General features: G+C 54.1%; 1 protein-coding gene across 1 annotated transcript; it reads left to right on the top strand.

Annotated features, from left to right (window-relative positions):
• Nucleotides 1-290: 290 nt before the first annotated feature.
• Nucleotides 291-2,073, top strand: UBL4B (ubiquitin like 4B). The gene has a single exon (XM_064587529.1). It carries the CDS (start codon nucleotides 1,396-1,398, stop codon nucleotides 2,071-2,073), a length of 678 nt encoding a protein of 225 aa, XP_064443599.1. The 5' UTR covers nucleotides 291-1,395.
• The last annotated feature ends 9,343 nt before the right edge of the window (nucleotides 2,074-11,416 follow it).

The following is an 11,416-nucleotide window of genomic DNA, read 5'->3' as shown; positions in this document are numbered from 1 at the left end:
GCAGGGGATCCGGGCTGAGTGCTGTGCCAGGGCAAGGTCTGAAAAGTCCAAGGGTGTTGGTAGCCTGGAGGAGGTGGTTTTGAACCAGCGTTCAAGTGTCGCCCAGGCTGGAGGGAGGAGAGAGGAGGTGGGAGCCGAGCATAGCCGCGGAGCACGGAGAGGGGGGAGAGTTGGGGAGCTGTGAAACCACCCTACCGGATGGGGAGTCAGCCAGGCCTTCTTCACACTCGCTCATTTCTAAAATGCATTATGATACCTTCCTCGCAGGCTTAAATGTGCCAGCCTATAGAAAGGGCTTGACCCAGGAGACCTTTAACAAGTGGGACAGAAAACTGAACCCAGCAGAAGGAGCTGACGGGCAGAGGCAGAGGCCCCACGCGTGTTCCCTGTTGGCCGCGGAGCCCCGGCTGTCTCCGAGTGCCCAGCGCCCCGGAGCCCCGGAGCAGATGGTTCAGGAGGCCACATGCACTAAGGGTGAAGACGCAGCTGTGCTGCTTGCTGCTTGCCGTGTGGGTGAGCCGAGCTCCATGGTCTGTCCTCTGCGAATGGAGAACATAGCAGTAGCACCTCTGAGGTGGTGAGGAGTCCGTAGGGCAGGGCCGGGCAGCAGGCACAGCCGGGGAACCCACTGCATCCTCCCTGCACTCCTGCTCCCCAACCCCTGAGGGCTCCCACCTGCCAATGCCTGCAAATCTCTGCGCACCGGTTTTCTCTGGTCACAGAAGCATGCTCTGCACCTGCGCAGGCCACGCAGCCGAGGTCAGCGCCCCCACTAGCCAAGGGCGGGAGCCCGAGCACACAGATCCAGCATCTTTGCTCCTCAGGTGGTACAACTCAGGGGTCTACTCTGAACCTTCCGGAGCATGCGGCAGGATGGAAGCCTCCCCGGTGACTCACGAGGGCCACCTGCTCATTTCTGCAGTTTTGGCTTCCCTCGCTGCCTTGTCTCACCTCCTCACCTCCTACTGCCGCTTCCCGGGGTCACCCCCCCAACTCAACAGGTGCCCTGGAATCCCTGTCCCCGGGTCTGCTTCTGGGAACCCCAATCTGAGAGAGCGTGTCAAGTGCTTGCCAGAGAGAAGACACTTGATAAATAAACGTTAGCCACTAGATTGAAAGCTTCATGAGGGCAGAAAGTATCCACCGTGATCCCATCTCTCCTTGGGGACAGGTCCTGGCAAAGGCACCCAGTACATATGTGTTGAATGAGTCAATGAGGACGTATTTCTTTCTGCTACCCTCTCCTTTTGGACCCTCCTGCTCCTTAACCTACTCTCCTTTCTCCCTTTATGGAGGAAGGATGTCCTGTGCCCAAAATGTCCCTCTGATTTCCCCAGAGTCCCGCTCTCAAAATGAGCCCTCACGCCGCATTGTGACATCATAGAGCACTAGCCAATGGCTGCCCATGGGGGGCTGGCCCCTGGCCTCCTGGGACCACCGCCCTCCATTGATAGGGAGAAGCCACCTTCTCCTGCACTGGACCTTAACCCTCAGGGCAGCGGCGGAGCATGGATCCCTCCTGATTCTCTTCTTGGCCCGATGATTCTCACGGTCAAGCTGCTCCTGGGCAGGAGATGCAGCCTGAATGTGTCAGGGCAAGAGAGTGTGGCCATGCTGAAGAAGCTGGTGTCAGAGCGACTGCAGGTGCCCGAGGAGCAGCAGTACCTGCTCTTCCGAGGCCAGCGTCTGGCTGATGACAAGTGTCTCTCCGACTACTGCATCGGGCCCAATGCCTCCATCAATGTCATCATACGGCCCTTGGCGAAGACAGCGGCCGCGGAGGCCGGCCAGCCCCAGCCCCTGTGGCACTGTCTGGGCCTGGTCCTAGCCAAACACTTCGCGCCCCACGACACCAAGGCAGTGCTGCAGCTGCTGAGGCGGGAGCACCAGGAGCGCCTGCAGAGGATAAGCCTGGGGGCCCTGGAGCAGCTGGTGCAGGACCTCCTGATGGAGGCGCCCTCGGGAGAGGAGGGGCCTGAGGCTGAGACCTCGGAGCCCCAAGACAAAGAGGAGGAGGAGGAGGAGGAGGAGAAAGGGGAGGAGGACAAGGAGGAGGGGAAGGCTGATCAGTAAACTGGCCTATCCTGCTTTGAGTTCGCATGCTCAAATTCGCCTGGCCTCATCCTTCTGTGGTCCCTGGTGACTCCGCACTCGCCCCTGTGGGGGCAGCTGCATCCTTACCCCTTCTTGAAACTTCAGAGCAGCCGGAGGGATTGTGGACCCGTCTGTCCTCTGGTATCCCCTCTGAAACATAGTGTGATTGCACCCCATTGCCATCCTTGAAGGGGTTCTGATCACCCCGTGGATGGTCCTAAAGGGGTAGTCAAAGGCAGCTTCCCCCTCCTGGGCTGGACACGCTCACCTGGGCTGGAGCGCCCCTCCTGGGCAACCTCCCAGGCTGTCAGCAAACCTCCTGCCCAGAGTCTCCATGGCTTTAGACAGACCCTCTTCCTCCTTTGGGACAGTGAAACAGATAATGTGAGTTCATTTCTGTCCGTCCCCAGGCCATGCCACCTACTCTGGAGATGTCTGACAGCCGAGAGACGAGGAATGGCGGGTAGCTGCCGCTTGACCTCTGCGTGAGGCCATCCCTGCTGTCTGCTTGTGCTTGCACAGCTCAAGCGGCAGGGCTCGGAGAGGCAGGGGTGGGAGGAGAGCACCTTCTGTGCGTCAGGCCTGGATTCTTAGGGAGACACACACAGACCAAGAATAGCCGGAAACTGAAGCTTGGGGCAGAAAAGGTGGTTTGCACACTCCCTCCCTGTGGTCTGTGGGACAGATCCCTGCCTCACCCCCTGCCCCAAGTCTCATCAATTGGTAGGTGTCCCTGAGCCCCCCCTTCCCTGCCCAGCACTGCCCAGGCTCCCCGGGACCAAGAATGGTACCAGTCAGCATCCCTGCCCCCACAGAGCTTGTGGATAGAGAGACAGGGCAGAAATGTGACAAGAAGGCAGCGACAGAAAACAGAGTGTAGCCTGTGTGATTAGATAGATACCCAGGTGAAGCTGCCACCTCGCAGGGCGCCCAGCTGCCATGGGGGGGCCTGTCTCGCAGGCTACAGGGATGCCAGGCTTTTCCTTGTTCTGGTGGAGAGAGTGGTCCTTCCCAGGGCCGAGGAACCCGCACCCTGTGTGTGAGGGGGCAGGGAGCTCCCTGAGAGCCTGTCCTCCCGGGTCCTTGAAGTGCTGTTATTACAGTCGCTCTGTCCTGTGATGGAGACGGAGGGGGGATGAAGGACGAGGTCCTGAACGGAACATGCAGGGCCCGCTTCCCCGGAAGCCTTCTGTCTTGGCCTGGGGGCCCCGTTGCTGATTCGAGTCCCAGTTCAGCCATGGGCTTGCGGTGTGACTTTGGCTGACTTACTCTGCCTGTCTCATGCTTGTGATTTCACCTGTTAGAGGGGCATCACTCATCAGTTGAGCCTTGAACCACATGGGTCTGAACTGTGTGGGTCCACTTCTAGGTGGATATTTTTCGATAAATACAGTACAGCACTGTAAATGTATTTTCTCTTCCTTAGGATTTTCTTAACATTTTCTTTCCTCTCACGTTACTGCAAGAATAAGGTATATAATATATATATATATAACATACAAAATATGGGTTAATCGACTGTGTTTTGGCAAGGTTTCCAGTCAACATTTGCCTGTTAGTAGTTAAGTTTTGGGGGAGTCAAAAGTTTTATGTGGATTTTTGACCGTGTGGGGCCGGGTAGGGGGTTAATTGTCTTATGATGCCTGGTGCTATCTCAGCCCCTTGTGTGAGGGCAGGAGAGAGAGGATTCCCCACGGAAAACGAGGGTGGGAGGGTGAGCATGAGTTAACCCGACCTTTCACGTTGTATTCATCAGGCCGTGATTACCAGCCAGGCAATGCTAACAGCATCTACTTCCCCCCGCCAGATGTTTGGGAGGGTTATAGTCATGAAGACTGCGCAATCCAGAGTGACGTCTTCCGAGGGGGCAGTGGCATGGCTGGGAGAGCCCCCCGAAACCAGGTCTCTGGCTCTGTGAGCCTGCTTTGTAGCAGAGAGACCCTCATTCAGCCAATGAGCATCTCCTCCACCGATGCCCCAGCCTCTGCCCCACCGGCCAAGAGGAGAGGGAAGTCGGGTCTCTGAGGCTGTGAGCTCTGTCAGGTGTGACCTCTCCCCGGGGGCACTGAGGGGACACTCAGCATGGGGGGGCTGCCAGCAGCACCCACCAGCCCGCTCCTTGGTTCCCCTCTGGTCCTGCTCCCGCTCCCGCTCCCAGGCGGGTCCTCCACCCTCCATCCTCCACAGAAGAGACTTTCTGAAGGTTCTGGGAGCGTGTTTGTGCTGGGGCTGTGCCATTTGCCAAGGGGGAAGAGCCTATTATCTTTACATTAGGGGAACTAATAGCCCATTTCCCAAGAAATCTGTAGGCGATAAAATTAAGTGAGCCGTTTTATTCCTTTTGCTGAGAGAAACTGGCATGAAGGACGGGGAAGCCCTTGTCTTCTCTCTAGTTAGTGGGGGTGTCGGGGTTGGCTGAGGGCACCACTTCCACTGCCTCTGTCCCCAGAAGCATCTCCGGACAGCCAGCTTTGTGTTTCTATCCACAGAGAAATCTGGCTTCTCCTGGTTCCTTCACGCATCAGCTGCAGGCCAACACTCTCAGTCCCCTGGCTCCCGGCAAAATGGTCTTTCTGCTGGAAACAGGCACAGCATCCTTGTTCCTGTGTTATTTTATCAGTCCTTTATTCTTCGATCAATAAACACTAATGGCAGCCCTACTATGTGCCAGGCTTTCTGCTAGTGATTTAGGCTGATAGAGGCAGGGTCCCGCCTTTCTGAGAAGGCAGAAGGAAGCGCGCCCCCTTGTACCCCGTGCTGCATGGTACAGCAGAGGGAGCTCCAGAAGCCCCTCCGGTCCTGCCAGGGCCCATGCTTGAGCTGCGGTGATGTGTTCGTAGCTGGGGGACATCGCTGTTATCCCAAGTCCTAAATGATGGGGCAGGGAATGGTCTTTCAGGATGGAAATTCTTCTGGATGTTGGAGAAAGAGGGGACTTAACAATGTTCTAGGGGCTACAGAGACCCCGATGCCTGATTTGATTAAAAGCAAGTCACGGGTCCCGCCCACATTCTTGGGAAAGAGATCTCACAAAGGCACAGACACGGGGAGATAGAGATCGTGGGGGGCCACCTAGTAGCCCGTCCCCCACAGTGGGTGTTGTGTTGTATAGGTTTGCTGTATGAATGAAATCATTGATAATAAATGCACTAAAGGCTTAGTCTCAGCCCAGGAGCTGTGGTCGCCCCAGCCGAGCCTCAGGGAGGCTGCAAGGAGGAGGTGGCATATGAGCTGGTGAGGGATAGGAAAGGAGGGCAGTCGAAGGAGACGTGAGGGACTTTTCCTCACGTCACGCCTCAGAACTGTCACTTGGTTTAGCACACCCAGCTTCTGACCTTGCTAGGTGCCTCATGACACCCGGAGCCACACAGACACACCCCGGGTGCACAGCTGTAAACCCAAAGACGGCCCCCATACCTCCGACCCGTAGGGTGGCGTCTACAGGGGCAGAGCCAGGTTTGCCGAGTGAGCTGGAGGCTCTGTGCCTCTTGCAGTGTTAGGGCCCAGACCTGCTGGAGCTCAGGCTGCTGGAGCCCCGCGGGCTCGGCCCCGCCCAGGCAGCCCAGCCAAGAGATCCCACGCAGCAAATTCAAGGACCGAAAAGGGAGACTTTGCTGAGCCAAGTCCAGGAACTGCTAGGGCTGCTGGAAGAGGTGGCGCGGACCAACTTTGCTGTGTCCAAGTGATGCCTCGTGTAGTCAGGACGGGTGTTCAAAGGACGCACAGGGACATGGAGGTGGACATGGGGGTGCACACGTTTGGGTACTGGGCTTTGCAGGGGCATCGGCACCTACGTGCGCACCAGCCCGTGTATGTCGGAGAACAGAGACCCCCCCCCCCTTCTCTGCTTGCCTTTCAGCTCCCTGCCCCAGCCTGGATGGCTCTCCGTGTGCTCTGAGCTGGGTGTGGGTGGCTGCCAGCCTGTGGCAGGGAAGCGGCCAGAGGGCAGGCTGCCCTGGGGGAGGTCCTGCTGCTGAGCCAGGGGTTGCTCAAGCAGCCAGCTGAGGAGAGAACAGCTGCAAAGCCCAGGTGTGGGGTTCCTCGGGAGCCGATGGTGTTCCCGCCAGCTGCCTCGCCCCACTCCTCCCCTCTTGGGTCACCTTCCTCCTCTCCCTGTCCTTTCTGGGTTTCTTCCTGTACCTCTCCCCTACCGTTTCCTTCCTGTTCTCTCTGACTACATTTGGGGCCTAGTTGACTGCAGTGCGTGGACATCTGGGCACTTTCTTTTAGTGTGCTCTCTCTCTCTGTTCCTTATGTCTCTGCACCCATCCTCTGCCCGCCTTCCCTTTCTTCTCATCCCATTCAGTCATCCCTAGTTGTCTTATTGAATGCCACCACCAGCTCTTCTCCTTGTCTTCCCCGTGTCTTTTTTTTTTTTTAAGATTTTATTTATTTATTTGAGAGAGAAAGAATGAGAGGAGAGAGCAAACACAAGCAGGCGGCGGGGCAGAGGGAGAGGGAGAAACAGACTCACTGCTGAGCAGGGAGCCAGATGTGGGGCTCAATCCTAAGACCCTGGGCTCATGACCTGAGCCGATAGATGCTTAACCGACTGAGCCACCCAGGCGCCCCTTCCCCATGTCTTCTTTCTCCAGTATTTACCCAGACTCACCCAGTGTGCAGGCGTGGACAGAGACCCGGGACCTACCATCTTTGAATATGTCCTGACCCTGCACCCCACCTGCCCACATCTGCAGTACTAATTCACAGGCACATCTACCCAGCCCTGTGCTCAAGTGCAATGGCAAATGGCCTCATTGCACGCATGCACCTGTTTGCTGATCTAGAGCCCCGGACAGACATGCCCCGAGAGAGGGCACAGATGTCTGCACACGCACGGGGTTGCCCCAAACAGCTTTGCTTGCAGATGGCCATGCGGCCAGGGAGGTGGGACTGCTGGGGCAGGCGCACGTGCAGGCTCAGCCATGGCGGGGAAGCCGCTTCTTCCAGTCACGGCGGCTAGCAGTCCGGGTGCGGGGTCCCTGCACTTGCATGGCTCTGGGCACCCTCATTCTCTTGGCTCATTTCCTGCGGTCCTTCCTGGCTCCTCCCTGGGTGGCTTCTTGGTCCCCAATCCCCGCCGGAAGGTCTGTAACCCAAGGAGCCAGAAGGAAACCCAAGCCCCTGGGACGGCTCCTACCTACCCGCCCTCCGCCGCCTCCGACAGCATTTCGTGTCACAGTGATTTAAGGGCTCCTTGGCAGCCTTTAGCGGCTCCCTCTGCCCTGGTAGAAGGGTGATAAATCTGAGGTAACTACTGTTGGCCGCCTGGCCATAAACCCGTCACAGCCCACAGCAGTGGGGCCAGGCCTGCCCACGGAGGCCCTGCGGAGTTGGCCTTGTCAGCCAGCCGCCCTTGGAGAAGCCCAGGGCACCAGCACAGGGCTGTTATTTATGAGCTCAGACCCTGGATCAAAGCTGCTGTCCATCAGAGACGGCAGGGGAGAGGCCCTCGGAGCCCCCCACTGGCTCCTCTTCTCATACAGACTACTTAAACTTGACCGATAATGCATTGGAGAGATCCTCAGTGCTCCCAGGGTCCCCCTGAGCCCCTTCCAATTCATTGTCCCGACCAGCACCAAGCGCACCCCTTTCCACACACAGGCTGGAACAGGGACTCTGGAGGGGCTTTGGTGACAGAGTTGGGGCGTCAGACAGAGTTGTGGTAGCCTGGGTGGCTGCCTTTCCTGACCTCCTGCCGCCCCCTTTCTCCAGCACAGTCCGTCCGAAGGAGAAAAGCATGGGGCGCTCAGACCCCAGGACCTTGTCTAAGCAGCCCCAGAGCGGACATCACGAGGCAGAGACATTTGGGGAGGATGCATGTTGATCTTAAGCAAAGTGAGGAGTCTTTCTCCAAACTCTACATCTTCCTGTGCTGCCGTATTTCCTGAGGCCGTCTTCACCCCAGACCATCCCTCATCTGGGCTGGGACTATGGCAGCCCATGAGGCGAGGGAGGCAGGATGGATGGTGAGAGACAATAGAGAACCTGGAATCTGAAGACTTGGCACTGAGTCTTGAGATACTCCCTAGCTGTGGGAGTTTGGGTTGTTCCCTTGGTCTGAACTTCAGTGTGCTCATCTGTTCAGTGGGGATAAGAACGCCCCCCTCCTTGTGGAGACTCCCTGCAGCATGGAGCCCGATGTGGGGCTCGATCCCACGACCCAAAATCACAACCTGAGCCGAAACCAAGAGTCAGATGCTCAACCAATTGAGCCACCCAGGTGCCCCTGTGAAAGTGTTTTGTCAACTCTAAAGTGCTGTTCAGAACTAAGGCTTATTCTTCTTCATCCTCCACCCCATGTAGTCAAGAGAATGTTCTCTAGCCAGTTTGCACCTAAAGGGATTTATTGCAGGGAACCTTCCCTGGCTTACAGGATCCCTGGGAGGACCAGGAGCTGCAGCCAGGAGGGACACAGAGACTGCCACCCCACCCGCTACTTGGTTCCTCAGGTTACAGGGACAAAAGCCCAGAGTCCCCACCACAAGTGCCCCAGGGGACTCAGACACCCCCAGCACCACCATGAAGGTTGCCCCTCTCCTGGCTCACTGCCACCTATAAGGCTCATGTGGGGGCAACTGTTTGGGAGAAGCTAGGTGGTGATGACACCTTAGATGAAAGACTCTTGGGAATGTAGATTTTAACTTTCCAACAATCAAGGGGGTTGGTCTGTGGGAAAGTCTGTGGAACAAACCACCCAATTTCTTCAACAGGGAGGGAAAAAAGAGAGACAAAGAGGGAGAGAAATTCATAGATTAAAAGAAACTTAAAGTGTAGCAACTAATTGCAAAGGCCAGAGTTATTTGGATCTTGATTTGAGCAAACTGTTAAAAAAAAAAAAAAAAGGACAAGACAATGGGGACATTGGGACATTGACTGGATGTTTGATGGTCTTAAGGAATTGTGTTGTGTATTTTTTAAATGTGGGATAATAGCATTGCGGTTAATGTTTTCCAAAGTCACCTTTTCGAGAAGCACACTGAAATGCTTCTGAAATGTTTTATAAGATCTGCTTCAGAACAATCCAGTGAATTGGGACAGAGGAAAGTTCGCTTCAGCAGCTGCTCAGTTGCCAAAGCCTTGCATCCCATGGGCACCTTCCTGTGGAGACCTCAGGTGATGGCGGCAGCCGTTGCATGACAACCTGTCCCCCCCCCACCCCCCCAGAGCCCCATCTTCTGATGCTAACCAGCACTCCGCTGTCTGGAAATGCAACTTGTTCAGAAAACTAGTCCCAGATTTTCATTTCCTTGAGTGTTTCTTGCTTGGAATCTCTTCCGATACCAATCTGGGACAACAGATCTCGCTCTGGCTGATTTAAGCAGAAAGGAATTTATTAGAGGAAATTAGGTAGTTTATAGAACCTTGGAGAAATCCAAGACATTACAAAGCCAGGAGGAACACCCGAGCGTCCCCACAGGACCGATCGGGAGGAAAGGCACTGCTCTGCTGCCCGCTGCCCAGGGACAAGGCACGGGAAACCTCCCACAGCTGACCCAGGACTCTTCCTTCCTTCCTTCCTTCCTTCTTCCTTCCTTCCTTTTTCCTTCCTTCCTCCTTTCTTCCTTCCTTCTTCCTTCCTTCCTCCTTCCTTCCTTCTTCCTTCCTTCCTTCTTTCTTCCTTCTTCCTTCCTTCCTTTCTTCCTTCCTTCCTTCTTCCTTCCTTCCTTCCTTCCTTCCTTCCTTCCTTCCTTCCTTCCTTCCTTCCTTCCTCTTCTTTCTTTCTTTCTTTCTTTCTTTCTTTCTTTCTTTCTTTCTTTCTTTCTTTCTTTCTTTCTTTCTTTCTTTTCTTTTTCCTTTGAGTATAGTTGACACACAACGTTACATTAGTTTCAGGTGTACAAGTTAGCGATTTGACGATCGCTTAGTGATTTATACATGTTCATCACAAGTGTCATTACCATCTGTCCCGTTACCACACTATTACAATATAATTGACTGTTTTCCTTATGCTGTGCCTTTTCCTCCCGTGACTTATTCCTTCCATAACTGGAAGCCTGGATCTCTCACTCCCCCTCACCCATTTTGCCCATCCCCCCACCCCCCACTTCCCTCTGGCGACCATTTGTTTGTTCTCTGTATTTTTAGGTCTGATTCTGCTGTTTATTTTATTCATTTGTTTTTGTTCTTGTTTTTTTTTTTAAGATTCCATTTGTGAGTGGAATCATATGGCATTTGTCTTTCTCAGTCTGACTTACTTCACTTAGCATAATACCCTCTAGGTCATTCCATGTTGCCTCAAATGGCACGAGCTCATCTTGTATTATGGCTGTGTAATATTCCATTGTATATATACCACATTTTCTTTATCCATTCCTCAATCGATGGACACTTGGGTTGCTTCCATATTTTGACTATTGTACATAGTGCTGCAATCAACATAAGGGTGCATGTCTGTGTTCCAATTAGTGTTTCCGTTTTGACTCAGGAGACTTAATCTCATTTAGCCCAGCTGTTGCCTCCCTTTTCTTTCTACCTCCACTCCTCTTCCCAATGTCATTCAGGGATTTTCCTGGTGGAACTCAGTCACATGTGGGCCCTCGCTGCAAAGAAGTCTGGGAAAGCAAACGCTCTCTGTCTCTGTCTCTCTCTCTCTGTCTTTGTGTCTAAGAGAGCTTCTTGCTTGGTCCCTAGCTCCCAGCACAGTGACCTGTCTTGGCACTGGACTGTCTTTTTGTTCCCTGCCAAGGTTGAGATTTTTAAGCCTAGGCATGTTCTGCCCCTTGCCCTTAATGCAAACATGTGCAGAGTTTAGAGTTTACAAAGAGTTCTCACATGCTTTTTCTCTTTTGGTTCTCTCAACAAGCCTGAAAGGTTGAGATTACCATCCCCATCTTATATTTGAGGAGATCGAAACTCCCAAAGCCACGGAGCTGGTATACAGCAGAACCAGTATCTGAATCCTTTACTCCCCTCCCCTACTACCCACCTACCAGCTGAGATAATTTATTACAACTTTGGTTTGGGACTTGATTTTGTTTATATAACTAACTGTCCTTCCTCCATCCCAAGACCACAGGCAGGCTTTAGTGCAAACTCGCCTGACACCAGATTTCGGTGGGAGATGGCACAGAGCTGTGCTTAGAGCATTGGCCCTGGAGTGGGAATGCTGAGGGCTGCTTGTGAGCTGGGCTCACCTTGGCTCTGTTACTTCAGCTCTGTTTCTTCATCTGAAAGAGTGACTATAACAATAGCATCTACCTTAGAGACCTATTAACAGGATGAAATGAATGAACACAAGTGAAGTGCTTGGAATACAGTAAATGTTCAGTAAGTTTGATCATTGTTCAGGATGATCATTGATCCTGTTTGGGGGAAGGGA

This window comes from Mirounga angustirostris, unplaced genomic scaffold (assembly GCF_029215605.1).
Source record: "Mirounga angustirostris isolate CCGP_5_RB_7025 unplaced genomic scaffold, mMirAng1.0.hap1 SCAF_4, whole genome shotgun sequence".
Lineage (NCBI taxonomy): Eukaryota > Metazoa > Chordata > Mammalia > Carnivora > Phocidae > Mirounga > Mirounga angustirostris.
The sequence above is the reverse complement of the archived record's forward strand: the minus strand, read 5'-3'. Positions and strand labels throughout refer to the sequence as shown.